General features: G+C 39.4%; 2 protein-coding genes across 3 annotated transcripts in view; both read left to right on the forward strand.

Annotated features, from left to right (window-relative positions):
* Positions 1 to 772: 772 nt before the first annotated feature.
* On the forward strand, positions 773 to 1,832 carry LOC137962062 (uncharacterized). The gene is made up of 2 exons (XM_068808774.1): positions 773 to 1,506; positions 1,640 to 1,832. Exons 1-2 carry the CDS (start codon positions 773 to 775, stop codon positions 1,830 to 1,832), a joined length of 927 nt encoding a protein of 308 aa, XP_068664875.1.
* Positions 1,833 to 4,268: 2,436 nt separating this feature from the next.
* LOC137963598 (aspartic proteinase 36-like) overlaps positions 4,269 to 18,423 on the forward strand; it is a 33,196-nt gene continuing 19,041 nt past the window's right edge. Inside the window, exons 1-6 of one of the 2 annotated variants that reach the window (XM_068810735.1) lie at positions 4,269 to 4,954; positions 5,386 to 5,515; positions 6,869 to 7,116; positions 14,047 to 14,271; positions 17,964 to 18,126; positions 18,207 to 18,277. In XM_068810735.1, the coding sequence (XP_068666836.1) occupies positions 4,740 to 4,954; positions 5,386 to 5,515; positions 6,869 to 7,116; positions 14,047 to 14,271; positions 17,964 to 18,126; positions 18,207 to 18,277 (1,052 nt within the window). In that variant the 5' untranslated portion in view covers positions 4,269 to 4,739. The remainder of the gene's footprint in view (positions 4,955 to 5,385; positions 5,516 to 6,868; positions 7,117 to 14,046; positions 14,272 to 17,963; positions 18,127 to 18,206; positions 18,278 to 18,423) is intronic. The other variant, XM_068810736.1, reaches the window with a different exon arrangement.

An 18,423-nucleotide genomic window follows, 5' to 3' on the forward strand; every position in this document is an offset into this window, starting at 1 on the left:
GGACAAGTGGTGTGCTCCAGATTCTTCATGGACGTGGGGAGGATTGTTGGGTATATGACCAAAATCCTACATTGGTTACAAGTGGGGAGTATCTTGGATATAAAAGTGTGGACACTATCTCTATTGGTATGAGGCATTTTGGGGTAAAAGCCCAAGAGCAAATCCATGAGGGTTTAGGCCCAAAGTGGACAATACCATACCAATGTGGAGATATGTAGTGTCCATAGTCCTTACAAATATTGGGTATATGACCAAAATCTCACATTGGTTACAAGTGGGGAGGATCTTGGATATAAAAGTGTGGACACTATCTCTATTGGTATGAGACCTTTTGGGGTAAAAACCCAAGAACAAATCCATGAGAGCTTAGGCCCAATATAGACAATATCATACAAATGTGGAGATAAGTAGTGTCCATACTCCTTACACAGCTGACCCACCTCATTTAACAGATAGATTGCAATAAATACTGGGACCTAACCCACCTTTTTAATTCCAAAGATGTGGAGAATCTTCCAAGAAAGTAAATTAGATAAGAAAACAAAGCTTCTCCTCGCAAGTATTTGCTAATGTAATAAAGTGACAGATCCCATTGTGCATGGACTTAAATTTGTGTTTCCTTAATAGGCGATACATAAGATTGCATATACTCTCCCCCTCCTACAAAAATAAAGTTAAGCTCCTCTTCATGAGTCTACCAGTGATTTTCTTCACCACTGCTCCGGTTCTCTTTACGGGTCTAAATTAAAGCGCCAAAGACCGATCGATATCGATGGCCTCAGTCGTGGATCTGATGCTCTTCCACAAAATGGAACGTGACCTTTACAAGCGTCTTATCAGTATGGAGGGGATGGGAGCAGAGATGGCGAAGGCGGTGATAGCACTGTGGCTGTGGATGGAGTCCATCGGCCACCATGATTTGGTGAGGCGCATCTTCGAGTTGGCTCTCAAAGACGAACAATACCTACGCTCCGTTGTTAACGAAGGAGAAGCTTGTGTAAATGCACTCACCACCCGACAAGGGCAACCCGTTTCCGCCTCCCATGACGACATCCCCATCACCGCGAACCTGCTTAATGAGCCCATCAACCTCCGCTTTTTCCACTACAACCGCGACGTCGCGCTTCAGGGCGTCACCCACTTCCTCCAACGTATCTGCAACGTGATTTTTCATGACGATGCCATAAAATATTCCACAGGTAGGGAGGAAGTAGTTCTCTCGGCCGGGCTGCTGATGAGCGCCTTCGATCATGATCACAACTCCAAGAGGATGATGCTCGGACTCGGAGGGTCGTCGTCCCCGAATAAGGCCACCAATATGATGATCTCCTCATCAGCATCAGCTGCAGCTGGGTCGTCTACACTCAACCCAATGGCCAAGCCTTGGTCTCCTCCGTATCTTGAAACTAACTCCGGTGGCGGTGGTCAGGATCTCCGCTCCATGTTTCTGACCTTCTCCAGGGGCTATCCCCTGTCAAGGGATGAAATCATCAACTTCTTCAGATCGTATGTATCTGTACATATGCATGCATTCCTAGATCTGTTTTCTTTCTTTCATTTAATGTGTCACTTAATTACCAAGGGTCGAGTAATTAGAGCTCTCATTAATTTCTGTCTGGAATATTTAATGGCATTACAGGAGCTGGGGAGATTGCGTGGAGAGTTTGATGATCGAAAAGACGCCAGCAGGGGTCGACCCAATGTTTGGGAGGGTAGTATTCAGCAACGCTTCCTTGATACGTCGCATCCTTAACGGGAATTTCACTGCGCAGTTCGTGATCAACGGAAAACACCTACGGGCTAGATTGTTCATACCTCGGGCGCGAAACTAGCTAAACGGCCGCTGCACTACCATAACTGTTTGAACCAGTACTAAAATCCATCTCTTCATTTCGTAGGACATAATTCCAACATCGAAAGAGCTTATTCAATCTACCCTTGTTGAAAATAATTAGTTCTGACTCGTTTCAGTGTCTTTTTGCACTTGTCTAACGTCAAAGGCTGAGAAAGAAACACTTCCATTCCCCCCGCAGAGTGGTCTTTCTGTACGTACAGCAAATGATTGGACGAGATATTTGATTTTTAGTGTCTACATGCATGCACGTTCCTCTACCTTGAGCTAAACAAAGGAAAACGCCAACAGATACCGGCCTCCAGATCACGAGTCAGTAATACGCCCCTCTCGGTACCATTGACAGTAAAACGAGCAAAATATCTAACTATATAATCCAGCTAAGATTATTAAAATTTTAAGGAAGAAAAAAAGTTAAGTTATCAAACCTTTGTCTCCTATTCATAGTTTAAATACTATAAAGAATGACATCAATATCCCTAAAACTGCAAATCCTAAGGCCCGTGACCTGGTTGAAAATTTATATATCACGAAAAGTTAAAAATATTTTTCCTAGAATACACATTTCCAAGAAACTTTCAGATAAAATTCTATTAATGTCTTACTAGGAAATTATGAGAATTTTTTTTAAATTTTTTTAAGGAAAATCAAATAGACATGTTAGTGCATTTTCTAAGGAAATAAATGAAACTTAATAATCAATCTCATACACTATCATACTTATCCGATAATTTTTCAGTAAAATAAAATGTCAAATAAAAAATTACTAAGAAAAATTGTCTTATGCTAAAAGTATTACAACATCAATTGTCAAATGTTTATTTTAATTTTAATTTTTTTTTTTTTTTTGCCCATCTTGGCTAGAAAAGTGTTTCCAAGAAACATGAAGTACTCATGGTCCCTGAAAACATATTGCTACTAGAAATGTCTTTTCAACGTTTCTTGGAATCGTGAATGTAAGCCTTCCCCTGCTTCACTTTATTTTTCAAGAACTCATTGTAAATATGGACTGGAATTTAGATAGTATTGCAGACCCTATTAAAACATCATTTACTAATTACCAAGTTTCTTCCCAAGTAATAAACACAATATGAATTTTCCAATCTCTCGGGTATTTATGAACCTTCGACACTGATAGCTCTGTTCATGGTGGCACATAAAATGAAAAATAGAAGGGAGAGTTGTGATTTTTGCATCCCCACCCACCCCCCTTGGATCAATTCTTAGTTTAAATATATCCATGTTAACGTGAGGCTGTGGAGATTTGCTACCTAAAAAGTAGCATCTAAACATAGAATAGCCATGAATGCAAGCTTCACCCACTTGATTTTTCAAGGCCTCCCATTTCCAAATGCTTCTTGTACGTGGTGGATTTGAGTTCATTGTGAGACATAATCTTCAATATAAATTCCAAAGAAGTCAGGATAGTACTAACTGTTTTTAAGGTAGTTGCAATGCTCTAGTTCCGTATTAAAAAGATTTTTCTTATTAATTACTTAGCAAATCTCTTCTTAAGTAATAAATATGATATCTTTTTAATCTCAGGTCTTTGTAAAACTACTCTAACACTTATAATTAAGCACCGAGAAAATAGAAGTACTGACTCGATCAAACAATCAAATGTTTTTTAAGGCAAGTTGATCACATTAATGGTTCTACCATAGAATTTGATGGATATAACTCCATTTATTTGTTTCTTAATAGATAGGTAGGCCAAACCCCAGATATATGATCAGCAATGAAAAACTAGGAATAACCAATGTACGAAAACAAAGATTTTGGCAGTAAGAACAAGTACAAGTCAAGATGCATTCAGTATGTCAGAGATCATCCATAATCTTGATTTAGTGATTGTATTTGCTATGGTATTGTTCACCATTCAACCAAAAAAATAACCATTGTTAGTTATACTAACAATATAAATAATTGTGCTTACATGACAATGATGAAGTTCATGTAAAACTACAAATTCAGATAAATGTTAATAAGTTTAGATTTGTCAGTATATGTGTATTAGGAATGGGACTAGTCCCTTCTAATCGCATGAAAATGATGAGTAAAATCTAATTCAAAGATGCTTGAATATATGTGTGTGTATGGTTCTAATAACTATTGTAATGTTGGTGAGTCTGATTAGCTTAAGCCTTTGGGACTGAACTATTAATGTACTTCAATTCTGACACTTTAGATGTTGAGAAATTACAGCCGATAATTACCTGATGTGCCATTTGTCTATTTATCTTCAACAAAAAAAAAAAAAAAAACAGCCAGAAGGACATAAAACTGGATTTATGTTGGAAAGATATTTTCAACGGTATATAATTTTCTATTTGTAACATAAAACATCCAATGAAATATAAGGTATTTGAATACAGCTCCTCCTTTGTTGTATCCAACTTTGCTTCGGACAGTTTCCGTCGTTTAGAAGGAGACCCGAATCCCTGTAATTTCAATTGTAGGTTTTGGGTGGTTCTTTTGTCATACCGTTGAGATAGTCGAAGATCTATCGGGCGCTTTTCTCATGTCCTTATTTTCATTTCATTTTCTTCTAATTTGTCGGTCAATTCGCGTTTGCCGTCCAACTGCTGTTACCCTTTGGCTTCTCCACCTCGTCCTGGGCCTGGGGCTTCCTTTTGCTCCCCAGACTCTAATTCCATCATAACACAGATATTGTCAAACAAACTCTTTTTTGTCTGGTTCTCATCTGAATCCTCTCCTGCTTCCGCATTGTCATGGATCGAAAAGCAATCCTCTCCTCGCCCTTGGCCCGGGACTTCCTTTTGCGCCGCGCCCCTGACTCTGATTCCATCATAACCTAGAGATTGTCAAACTGAAACTCGTTTTTAGTATTTTTCTCATCTGAATCCTCTCCTGCTTCCGCATTGTCATGGATCGAAAAACAATTCTTCTTGTCTGTGTCTATCTTCTCCTCTTATTCGGTTCTTCTGTATCTTCTACTGGGTATTTTCGCGTTCAGCGCAAATTTGCCGGCAAGGGGAGGTCTATGACCGATCTCAAGTTTCATGATAGCCGACGTCATGGAAGAATGCTCGGCGCCGTCGATCTTCCCTTGGGCGGGATTGGCTTACCCTCCGAAGCAGGGTATATTCTTTAGTTGGTGTTTTTCTTCTTATTTTTGTCTGTTGATTCTTTTTCAATAGATGTTCACTTGTTTGCAAATGCAATGTTTATGCGTCTCCCTGATTTATCGAAATGTTTTAGTGTTGTTTTTTGAGTTGTCCGCTGCTTTTCTTTTTCTTCTTTTACATTTTTTTCCCTCTAGAGACGATCTTGGTGCACGTGTACGCAAACGATTCATTTTTCAAGTCTTGGGGTCTAGATGAGTTAACAGTGCCCACTTCATCTCGTCTTTTCTTTGCTCTCCTCATGTTTTTATTTGAGTTTCTGTGCATTGGTAATTGATTTAATGATGTGCTATATGTCTTTCGGCAAAGTTGTTTCTTTGTATTATTCTTTGAATTTTTCCTGTTCAATTTCGTGATTTAACTTTTTCATTTTCTTTGATGGTTTAGGCTTTATTTTGCTGAAATTCGTTTAGGAACTCCTTCAAAGAAGTATTATGTGCAAGTTGACACTGGGAGTGACATTTTGTGGGTGAATTGTATACAATGCAAGCAGTGCCCAAAGAAAAGTGATCTAGGTGTATGTTTTAATTTACTCTTCTGTTATTTCTGTCGGTTCTTATTTTGCTGTATTTCATTTTTAATGGAATTCTGATACTCTTACATTATTAACTAGTTCATATACTCTCAGGGCGTAGTTGTTTCTAGTCATTCATGTAGCTAACCTCAACATTGTTGGAAATAGTATCAATTGATGATGATTTACTGCAGGGCTTATGTGTTGCGGTGAAGAGTTTAACAGGTATAAAGAAAGTACAAGCATCTAAAATACTAAACAGAAAATGAACTAGAGATGGAAAATTAAACAATAATTGAAAACAGGAAATGGGGTGAAACAAACTTCTAACTAAAGTAAAATTAAGAATTGGATAGGAAACATTTGAGAAAATTCTATAAAAATTTTGGGGAGATGATTAAGTAACTGTTGGAAACTTGGAAAAGACAGATAAGAATCAAACAAGAAGGATTTTCATGTAGTCTTTGACAAATGATGTAAAAAATATTTTAATAATTTTTTTTGACAATAATTGTCAGATAAAGTTAATAAAATTAATTTAAAATTTTCAAGGACTATCTGCGAGGCCAAGCAGGGAGTGTCCCTGCAATCTCTGGTTGTAAGGGAGTTCCCTCTTCCTTTGTAAATTTTATTTTGTTTATATATAAATACATCTTTATAAAAAATGAGGACTATTTGCGAGGAAAACTCCTCATTGAAGGGGACTCCAAAGTTGTTATCAGTTGGTGTTCTAGCTCTGCCTCTCCCCATTGGTGTCATTGGCCCACTCTTTCTTCTATTTCCGACATTGTATCTACCATTTCTTGTACTTGAAATCATATTCCTAGATCAGCCAATTCCTCGGCTGATAGATTAGCTAAACTTGGGACCTTCCTGCAACCTCTCATTGTAAGGGACTGTTCCCCCACCATATAATTCTGCTTTTTGTAGCTTTTTAATATAACTCAACACTATTTTAAAAAAACACATTATAATATAAGTTTCTAAAAGTTTTGGTAGTGTGTTTGAAACCTTTTTTCCCCTTAATGAGATTCTGAAAGATTTGCATAAAAGTTGAGAAAATCTTTTGGTTTATTTTCTGAAACTAGTTTGTATAGAAACATGTTGACTACCTGTAAAAAGAGTTTCCAATAACCATGGCCTTAACATTAGACAACTGCAATATGGGATTTAATGAGGAGAGTTAAGCAGTGATATGAATGACTGATTTGAAATGCATTTTGTAAATTTAAACTTCACTGTGCGAGAATGCTCATGTAATTCAGTGTGAACAGTACTAAGAGTTACACCAGAAATGCATTTCTTTTTAATATTGAATATGTCAAATTAATTTGTGAAGTTCTTTCATCTGTGTAGGTAGAACTCACTCTTTATGATCCAAATGATTCTAAAAGTGGAAAGTTGATTACTTGTGACCAACCTTTCTGTTCATCCCAATATGACAATCAAATACCAAACTGCACTCCAGATGTGCTTTGCCAGTATATCGTGCAATATGGAGATGGAAGCTCAACAGCAGGATACTATGTAAAAGATGTTCTAAAATATAATCAAGGTTTAGGAAATCTGCAAACTGGAGAAGCCAATGCAAGTGTTATATTTGGGTAAGTAGTGCGTTCTTGTTCCAAAATGTATTCAACTTTCTCTTCAAATTTTGTTTAATTGCCCGGTTTCAGTTCCATGAAGACGAGTTGGTTGCAGGATAGATAGACTGATGAGCTTAATTAACCTTATGGTAACATGGGCTCATGTCTTAAATGGCTTATAGGTAAGTTTGGGCACAGAATAAGTTGACATAGATGATATGCTGACTAAAGACATGAAGAAGGCTAACCGAGAAATGGTATGAGCAAATGGTAGAACAGAATTCTAGGGGAAGATTTATCTAGTGCCCTTGTTATCCTCAAAATGTTTGGCTGCTTACAAAGGTGAAAGTCTATAATTCAGAGCAAATGTAAAGTCAGTGTAAAGTGACTTGTCAGCCAATGCCGTTTGCCCTCACCACAATTTTTTTTTTCCTTTGAATAAAGTAGAAGTGATTCAATAAGGATGAGAAAGCACTCTTTCAAAAAAAAAGGACGGAAAGAGAGATGTATATCAGAGAAAGCATCTTTTTACTTTTTTTTAAGAAAAAAAAATATGTAGAAGAGCTAAGTGAGAAGAGGCAAATGAGATGTGGAAGAAAGAAGAAAAAAAGAGGTTAACAAGAAGAAGTAGGTATGTCAATGGGGTGGGTTTCAAGAAATCCAACCCCACCCTCTATCTTGACTCATTATCCTGCCCTCTACTCGCTCTATGATGTGGGTTGATTCAATTGGACCCTCATCATCCACCCTCCTCCTTCCTTGTTGGGGTTGAGTGGGATAGAAAGAATGGGATATGTAGCAGAGAGATGACAAATGATGACGGGAGGCTTATCCCCTCCCTATTTGTCTCTGGGACTAAGACAAACAAGGAGGGGGCAAGCTTCCCTTCTCTTTTTTTTCAACAAAGAGACAAGACGAGGAAGGATGGGAGGCCCCTCTCACTCCCCTTATGTCTTTTCTTTGTAACAAAGAGTAAACGGAAGAGGGGGCGGGGGAATCCTCCTCGTGTTGAATCTTTGCAATTGCAAATTGTGGAGAGATGAAAAAATAGCCCTCCTTTTCTATAGTTGTTTTGAAACGCCTTTCTATAGTCCTAAGTACCCATATGTTTGTTCCATTATTGTCTAAGATTTGGTAATGCTCTACAAGTTGCCAGTGGACTTTAACTTTAACATTAATTCGGTGCTCTCTTCTTATGGTTTCAACTATTTTGCCAACTTGAAAAAGAGAGAATCTAGTGGGTTACATGTCTTCTTGTTAAAATAAAAAGTGTTAAACCACTAAATGATGTTTACCTTCTCTCTAGTGTTATCATACTCAGATTGGACTGGTTGGTTGAATCATGTTTAATTTGAGCCAATTCTCTATCCTCTAAAAACTGTCCGTGTCTAGTTTGATGTGGGAGGGTTCCCATCCTCCTTGCCGACATATGGTAGTAAAGGTCCATCACCCATCGAAAGAAATTAGGTGGAGGGTGTGGTGGAGCACCCCTCCTTTAGCTTTCTCCAGTTGTTTATGGCAGTGGGGTTTTTTTGGCCCTTTTCGCTTGGTGGCAAAGAGGATAGTGGGCCTCCCCTATCGGTAGGAGAGGGGTGGGGCTCTGCCCCTTGTCCCCTGCAACAACTTTCACCTGGGTGCCACCATACATTGTTTGATGGCCGACAATGGCTCCAATGGGTTCACCGAAGGAGGGTGTGGCAGCAAAAGATACCTATCAGCCCTGTCGGCCATCCTTAGGTACCTATCAGCCTTGTCGGCCATCCTTACCTAAGGATGCCAACACCCATGAGCGGAGAGTCCTGCTTCGCCAACACATCACAAGCGAGAGTTCCCATTGATGCAATACCAAACTCGGTCTCGGGTTTACAGGCTCTGATACCAATTTGCTTGACTAACACAACTATACATAATACCATAATTGAATAAAAACTAGGTTACGTGGCGTTGTTAAACCAGTGGCAACGACCCTTTTGGCGAGTGGGTCTCTTCGGACCAGTAGCCCTGTAGCCTCGGTTATTCAAAACTTTGATGTTTAGGTATAAACATACTCCCAAAAGTTGGAACCCAGACCTGGTCACATTCCAAAAATCATTTGTAAACCACAAATGTACCATACTCCTTAGTTGGTAAGTCAGAAGGAACTTAACGGTCCTTCCCACAACACAGTGTTAAAAACTGGACAAACTCAGGTCTGTCCAATAATAGGCTATCCACATAGATGGCACAACAAAGAAAATCCAATATTAAACAATATAGTGGTTTTATTAGGTGACATCCATCACAGTTTCTCTATGAAAAGTTGTTGTGAAAGATACGCTGCAGAATACGTAGCTTTCCTATCCTTAGGAATAGAAGCGACATAAACGAACAGGTGAAAATACTTCGTAGAGGGATAAAAAGTCACCTTGAAATATTAAAAGGAACATTTACCCAACCAACGGTAAATCTCCTTAATGATCTACAAAATTTTGTAGATAATGAATTTGAACATTCTCGAATATTAGAACCTATCTGAGAAATGAAAACAAAGGCTGTAAATTCAAAACCTAGTAAAAAAGAATTGCAATCGGTTATTCTCAAAATAGTCGAGGTAAAAACTCACCAGAGTGTAGACAGATCTCTGCGCTCTAACAGACAAAGATGAACTAAGAGAACTTGTAGTACAACATACTTCTCCGTTCATAACAGTATACCAATTAGAACGACTACTTCAGATTTTGTTCCAAAAATTAGAAGAGAGAGCGTCTCAACTAAAATTCCTAAATGTCTGAACCCATAGGAATAGAATGTACTTCTCTCCCACAAACTCTTCATGTACACAATGAAATCAATGGAGAATACGAAGAACATCCTAACCTCATGTCGGATGGACAAAAATGGACAATCAGTATCCCAAGGATAACTGAAGTCTATAACAAAGACTGGATTGAATTCAGAAGAAATCCTTCGTTTTTCAGAAGCAATTGTCTGTAGAAATATAGGATACCGATTTCGGTACATTCTGCTACAGGTTCTTAAATGAATCAGACTTAGCAAAACTGAAACGATTCAAATATGTCCATTATGGACTAGTTTGTATAGGATTAGACCCCCTAATATGAATCAACTAAAATTTACCCTTCATCGTAGCTATCGTAGATAACTCAATGAAGAATAATTTTGAAAAAACCCTTCTCGGTGGAGTTAGAGCAAACATTAGTTTAGGCCCATTATCATTTACGACCTGGCCTAACCTACAAATAGATTTAGACGACAAACATATCCAACATACCTTGTCTCTCAAAATCTTTATAGACAACTGGTTGAAAAATGGCATTCAACCAAGAAGAAGAGTAATGCGCATACTAGTATGCGTAGTAGCCCAAGGAATCAACACTGGAAAAGTTCCAATTAAAGATTCAAAGAAAATAACAAAATTATCCAAAAATATTGGATATTCTGAAAACTTGACAATTGAAGAACTCGACCCAAGAGAGTTAACATGGCCAACCAAATGGGTAACCTACCCCTCTCCCGAAAAACTATTAAGGAGATAGAAGGTAAACTAGTCATCACCAACACTAGGAATAGCTTTTCCCTCGAACAAGATAGGCCCTCTTCCAGTAGTGCCTCAACCAGTTCTCGGTTCAAAGGAATAGGCAACCCAAGGCCCAACGCCTATGTCCCTCTTCACATCGATGACGGATCATAGTCCTTATAGAGCCTTAGGACCAGCCCAAGGAAACAGTGACTTACAAAAAATAGTCACTTATTCCCAACAAACCTTAGTCTTATGGTAAGACCCTAAATAGGTTAGAAACTGCTGTAGAAATCATACAACATAAAATAAACTTTCTCTACAATGAACATATACATAGAGAAATTTTAAAATGTCAAAACACTTTTTTTTTTTAATAATGGGGCATATATTAAAAACAAAGAAGGAAGATTACAAACCTAATGTCGGGGGCCTGACTCCACAAAAAGTGTTGGAGAGAGATGCCCGCCTTGGCCTGGGAATCTACTTGGTGATTAGTAGATCGTGGAATGTCACTTACAGTTTAAAGGAGAAAATAAATTACATATCTCTTTGAACTTATCCCAATGACGCCATGGGGGATGACCGTGGTTTGCACACAAGTTGATGACCACTTTTGAGTCGCCTTCAATACAAAGGGGACCGGAAAGGTTGCAAGAGAAGATTTTGAGCCCGTGTAAGAGACCCGAGAGCTCTGCTGTAGTAGAATCTGAGATGCCGAGGGGGCCGACATAGGAGAAGAGGAGATCACCCTTTTCATCATGGATGACACCACCTAACCCTGCTGGGCCTGGGAAGCCGAGAGCACTTCCATCAAAATTGAATTTTGAATTTGAATTTCTTCTTATTTTGTTCTTTCCCGAGTGCCCAGATAATATGACCCACACAATAAGATATTAGCATTTTACCTAGCTTTGGAAGGTCCCATACATAGGTAACAAGGTGCTTTGGGAGAGTTGAGGAGAGGTGGTTTAAGAATTTGTAGGCAGAGGATGTGTTCTTGCAGTGGAAGCACTGAACAAAACTCATGTTCTGACCTTTATTTTTCCCTTGTGCTACATAGGCCACAGGAGCCGAGGTATCGGCTTGGACTCGATGTTCCATGCCAGCCTGGGTAGCAATGCGTTGCTCCTCCCTAAGAAGTTCACTCAAACAGGTATCCAAAGACGACACTGGATGACGATTCATCAGATGTGAACGAGCAATCTCAAATTTTGGACGGAGCTTCGTCAAGAATTGATCCCTTTTACTGGTTTCATGTACGGCTTGCACTGCAGAGAGAGCAGCAACTGAGAAGTTCTCATAAACAATATCAGTATAGTCAGCCCACATATTTTGGAATCCCAAGAAATATTCTTCAATGGAACGGCTTCCTTGTGTGAAATTTGCCATTTCATAGCCGACTTGAAACCACCGGGCCGTGCTGTTTTGATGATAAACCTTCTGGAGGTAATTCCACATATCCGCTGTAGTTTTGTAGGGCCTCAGATTAAGGATTAGATGAGGCTCAATGGATCCAAATATCCAGGTCATGGCTCTAGCATCCATGGTGGTCCATTTTGACAACGCTTCAGCCTTGTGAGGTGCCGGATCACACCTATCAATATGACCCCATAAATCTTTTCCCATGACAAATAACGGAACTGAAATGCCCAGGCACTGTAGTTCTTACCCGTGAACCGAATAGGAGAGAAATCTAACTTGTCTGTTGACATGATAAGATTGAAAGTTTGCTGAGATTTTGAGAAATATCACCTCGCTGAAAATTTCAGATTTACCCCTATGGCTGCCAAAAATTCCAGATCTGCCCCCACACTTTCAGATATTCCAGATCTGTCCCCACGGTTTCTGAAATTTTCAGAAACCACCTTATGAAAATAATATCATCCCATACACCTTATGCAAATAATGTCAGCCAAGCTCGGACACCTGGCTGTTCACCTTCCCGGCAAGAATCTATCACCTCACTCCTCTGAGCTCAGACAAAGGTTTCTGACCACTCCCGAGAGCTCTAATCGAACTCTGAGTCGTCGGACAACAACTCGTCGGATAGAAGTTCTTCGGACGGAGATAGCTTGACCACTAAGCTTTGATACCATGACAAAAGAGGTCTACGATGGTGAACCAAGGCTGACGGATCAGCCAAGACCAGAGTTCACGCTCTGGTTTTCCCGGGGACGGAACACTTTGGACGGAGGCTGATGGCACAACTCAATAGAAGGATCTCAAGCTCTTATGGCGGTGGACGGAACCACCACGACCTCTAGGGATTGACGACACAGTCTAGACAGAGAGCTTCACGTTCTCTGGTTTCTCGGCGAGGGAGACAAAGAGGTTTTGGGAATGAATCTCGTGCCTTCCTTCCCTCCTTCATTTTCTATTTAAACTTAGGTCTTAGGAGGATTATTACATAAGGTCCATGGGCCCAATACAATGCCACCCAGCCCATTAAGCCCAATATAATTACCCTATGTACATAACACAAATTCTACAACAAGTATTAACATAAATTCTATCTAATATACATCCCAAGATATCGTAACATTAATGACATATTATGACACCATTCTGGTCATTCGGTGGTTAAAACCTGCTTGAATTAGGTTTAACCAGACCCTGTCACCTCCTAGGGTCAATTTTTATAACATTGCTTATTTTCTTTGGTAATGTAAAAGAATTACTAACTCAGGAGAGAACTAAAGAGGTCGGTGTAGTATAGAATCAAAAATTTCTCTTGGGCAGAGAGAATGGTAATTTCATGAAAAATTTGTGAACTAGTATGCTTGTGCTTAGAATAAATCTTCAAGGGTAGGGATGGTGAAACCCCTCCTTGCTTTTAGGTGGTTTTTCAAAACCATCCACATGGAGCAGTGTCAGTCGATGAGGTTTCCTATTTACCCAGCGTTGTTGTCATCTCTAAGAAAAGGAGAGACAAGAAGTTGTTGATTAGTTACTCTGCTTTAATCCTCATTCCTTTTATCAAAGAGGTTTTTTTTTTTTTTTTTTTTTTTTTTTTTTTGAGGGAGAAGATAGTAGGCAGAAGGCCAAAGCTAGCAAGGAGCTGCGAGATGGGGGCCAAAAACAACGAGAGATTGTAAGCTAACCTCCCTGGAAACAAAGAAGATACTTAAGTTGCAAATTACTAGCACTTAGGCTGATAAACTAAATCCGTAAATTATAAGTCAATTGACAAAATTGACAATAATCTTTTATAGTCATGTTATACACCGAATTCATTTTCAAACACTACTACAACAAAATCTCTGACCAATCTTAGTTATAATGCAATTATTTGTGGGCTTGCTTGCATGCAGAGTAGTATGTTTTGGAGTAAGCAGTTGGCAGCTTTTGTATGACTTCTCTTTGTTTATCTTAATTCACTTGACAAAGACAGTGCTCTACTTATTGATGTTTCCTTATTTTGGTTTTAGATGTGGGGCCCAACAATCTGGGGATCTGGGTACATCTGGTGAAGCAGTTGATGGCATTCTTGGTTTTGGACAATCTAATTCTTCTGTGATTTCACAGCTAGCATCTGCTGGGAAGGTCAAGAAGGTGTTTGCCCATTGCTTGGATAGTGTAAATGGGGGTGGTATCTTTGCTATTGGAAACATTGTTCGGCCCAAAGTTAAAACAACTCCAATAATACCGAACCAGTATGTTTGATGCTGTCCTATTTCATGCTGACTTTTTGGATTTTTTTTTTTAAATTATTGTTCAATTTTTCTAGCATTTTCTTCTGTATTTATGTTGGTTAGGATTGTCATATGACAGGGTTATTACGACAAGTTGATTGCTGTTTCCTCTGAATGGCAAAGGGCATGTTGTGGATCTCTAACTTTCTCTCTTTCTTAGACTGTTTTTCTCATCATTATGGATATTCTACTTTCTTTTCTTAATTAGCACATAGGCTACTTTGATCCCAAAATCACTAGCCATTTAGAGGTCTATTGCTTAATCTTATAAAACAATATATTTTTTTAACACTTATCTATGTGGGGACTATTCCCACTAATTCTCCCTTATGTCCAGGTTTACACACATGGATTTTTTTTTTTAAAATGATGTATATATTAACAAAGAAGAGGAAACATGACAAAAACAACGGAGCAAACCCCTAACAACAAGGGATTGGAGGGTTGCTCCCTACTTGGCAAACACATCAGCTGTTGAATTTGCGGATCTCGGAATGTGAGACCAAATACAAGAAAAGTGTGAGGCAATATCCAAAATCTCCAGGAAGGCGTTGAAAGTGATTCAGTGGTAGTTATCAATTGGTGTGCTTCCGAATTTAGCCAATTTATGAGCCAAGAAATTGGCTGATCTAGGAATGAGATTTCAATTACAATGAATTGAGGACACAATGTCAGCAATACAATCAGTTATAGGCCAGTGGTGCCAGGGGGGAGCTCTCTTTTAAGCACTAGCTAATGATATCCTTTGAGTCTCCTTCAATAGGTAACTTGCCATGGAGACGGTCCTTGAAGATTTGGTGGCCAAATAGAAGAGCACTCACTTCAGCAGTGTTTGAATCAGCAATGCCCACCGGTCCATCATAAGAGAGAATAGAAACTCCACAACTATCTCTGAAAACACCACCTGCTCCAGTCGGCCTAGGACAGCCTAAAGCACCACCATCAAAATTGAGTTTGATGCAGTCGCTTGGGGGAGGATTCCAAGTAGCTATAACCGGTGTCTTGCCAGGGCCCGCTATATGAGCGATCAAGCTCCAATTTTCTTGAAGGGAGACACCTGATAGAGGCAAATTCCTTTCTGGTATGTAACCAGCTAGAGATAAGGCCCAATGCATAAGAAGCCGTATTATCCGGGGTGCTAGCTTTGGAATTGAATCTCCGGTTATTTCACTCAAGCCATAAACACTATGGGACATGCACAAGGCATGCCTAGAGAATTAACTTGCCCAATCTAGGAAGGCGAATCCCCATAACCATCTCACAGGTGTCGGAGAGGTTCTGGTGCAGCCCTATTTGAAGGCCAATCTTTATCCAAACATGTCCTCCATTGCCAATTCGCTCAAGCCCTTTGGGCCAATTTCCTCAACCGAAGTGGAATACAATTCCGCGTCCCCTACAATCTGCCATCCATGATCCTCCCTGTCACCAATTCTCGTCTTCCAAAACTTGGAAAGATACTCATATCAAGTTGTGTGGGTCACATGACTGGGGCTCTCTGAAAAGAGAGGAATAATCGAAAATTCTAACTCAAAACCTCTCCAATTGAGATGCTTGCGGAGAACATTGCTATTCAGGTCTTCGCCTGGCTATTGATGAAGGACTTCATTCACCTAAGTTGATCTAATTTTAGGAGAAATTGGTGTCTGATTGCCGACATCATGGGGCCTTCCAGAGCCCCAATCATGATCATCTGGAGCGCCCTTTCACCATTGCGGAATTGACCTGACTGCGCATGAGATGCCAAAGGATCGGGCCCTGAGGCCATTGACTTTAAGGGGAGTTCTACAAGCACCACTGGGAGATCATCCGGAATGATGTTTTTGCTTTCTTCAACTTCCATCTTAGTGGAATCATGCATCGAGACATTGGCGCATGCTTCATTGGCTTGATTCACAAGAAAACGAACTCGGTTCAACCTCTAGACTTTTGGCTCATTACCCTCACTACCAGCTCATACAAGATCATCGCTCAAATTCTTGCCAACCATTTCCATGCCATCCTCCCCCAAATCATTAACCCTTGTCAAAGTGTCTTTATCAAAGGTCGTAATATTCTTGATTTGGCAATGGCAACACATGAACTCTTGGATTCCTTCAAGAGAGCAAATCTTCCCAAAATCGTCATCAAGTTCGATTTGGTAAAGTCGTTTGACCGAGTTAACTGGGTATGATCTCTTGAGCGAAACAACGGTAGTTCAACCTCAAATTCAGCAACCTGGAAAGTACCGTCTCTTGCGCCGTGGGTATGATCTCTATATGGCTGCACACCAGGAAGGAGTTTGCCCTCCAGGTAGGTATATCCCTTCGCTAGAATTGGACTCTTCTAGCGCATATGGCGGGTCCCCAAAAGATGCCTACGATGGTAGAATGGGAGCCTCCTCCTAGTGATTGCATCAAGTTTAATTTTGATGGGAGTGTATTGGGATGCCCGGGGCCAACGTGTGCAGGAGGAGTCTTCAGAAACCACAGAGGAGAGACCGTTCTTTTCTAAGCGTGGCCGGTTGGTATTGCTGACTCCAACACCGCTGAAGTGACTACCCTTCTCCAGGGTTAAAATTTTTCAAGGACCGTCTTCATGGAATGCTGCTTATTGAATGGGATTCTAGAGTTGTTACCCCCCCCCCCCCTTGGGGTCATTGGCCCACCTTTTCTTCTATATCAGACATTGTATCTACTATTTCATGTACATGGAATCATATTCCTAGATTAGCCAATTCCCCGACTGATAGATTAGCTGAACTTGGAACATCCCTACAATCACTCATTGTTTGGGGCAGTTCCCCCTCGTAATTTTGCTCTTTTGATCCTTTTAATATAATTCAGCACTATTTCAAAAAAAAAAAAAGTGTGAGAAACGGAGGCGAAAGTGGATGAACATCAGGATGAGGAAAGAAGATAAAGCAGGGAACATCGAACTATTGTTTGTACTTAATAACTTTTGATTACAAACAGGACGCTGAAACACTCGTTAACTGAGATTTTAGAATTCCCTAAAGCTAATAATCTGCAACTTATTGCAACTTGACCTTTCAGGAAAAAAAGAAGATAAGTTTGACTTTCTGAAAGTGAAATTAGAACTGAATTAGAATAATTTGTTTTTACAAACAATCTTGGAGTAGGAAACACGGTAACTATCTGGCTTTATATTCTTCCTACAGATGCAGTGATGTTTAGTTACAAACTGGTAAGTCTTGAATACTGGAAGTTTCCTATGTAATTTACAAGAATAAACATTGAAAGAACAAATGGAGGAGATAATCCTTAACTTCTTTCTGGAGCTCAAGGAGCTTAAAAAGGAGGTCTCTGTTTTTTCTTATTCTTCCATGGGATCAATTACAGCTTTTTCTCAAGCTTGTCAGTCTACTGTTCCTCATCTTTCATGAATAAAATTTCTTACTATAAAAAGTAAATGTATTTGGGTTTGCAATTTGAAATTCTCTGTGTTTTTCAACTAACAGAATGATATTACTTCATTTTGTGGTGCCTTGAACATCCAAGTTATTTGCTCCTGATCTCTTTGATATCCTTTTATTTGCTACATGGACAGCAGAATATTGCATGTATCCTTATGGTTTCATTTGTTGTTCCCTTTCATTAGTTGAGCTATTCTTTATGTTATCCCTTATACTGAAAGCTTGCTTCACTATTTTTTAGGCAACATTATAATGTCATTATGAAGGCAATTGAGGTTGGTGGGACGGTACTACGACTCCCTACTGAGGTATTTGATACTGGAGACAGGAGCGGGACAATTATTGATAGCGGTACAACCTTGGCCTACCTTCCAGACTCGGTTTTTACACCATTAATAAATATGGTACTGAATTTGTGTGTGAAATCAGTTGCTTTTGTATTCTTTGAGCTTGACATTTAATAAGACTATCAATGTGTTTTTAGATTATGTCGTACCAGCGGGCTATAAATTTCCATGCTGTCCAAGAGTTCCAGTGCTTTAAATTTACTGGAAGGTATCCCATCCTCTTCATCCTCCAAAGTGTGAATCTCTAGTATGCTTCTGCTATTGCATTAATTAAATCCTTATTTTTTTTCAGACATTTAAATTATTAATGTCACCTGGCAGAGAAAAGGACTTACAAAATAGTTATCATTTCTA

The sequence above is a fragment of the Aristolochia californica genome, unplaced genomic scaffold, assembly GCF_029961685.1.
Source record: "Aristolochia californica isolate CCGP_79_NKW_82.1479 unplaced genomic scaffold, dmAriCali1.0.hap1 SCAF_4, whole genome shotgun sequence".
NCBI classification, from domain to species: Eukaryota; Viridiplantae; Streptophyta; class Magnoliopsida; order Piperales; family Aristolochiaceae; genus Aristolochia; species Aristolochia californica.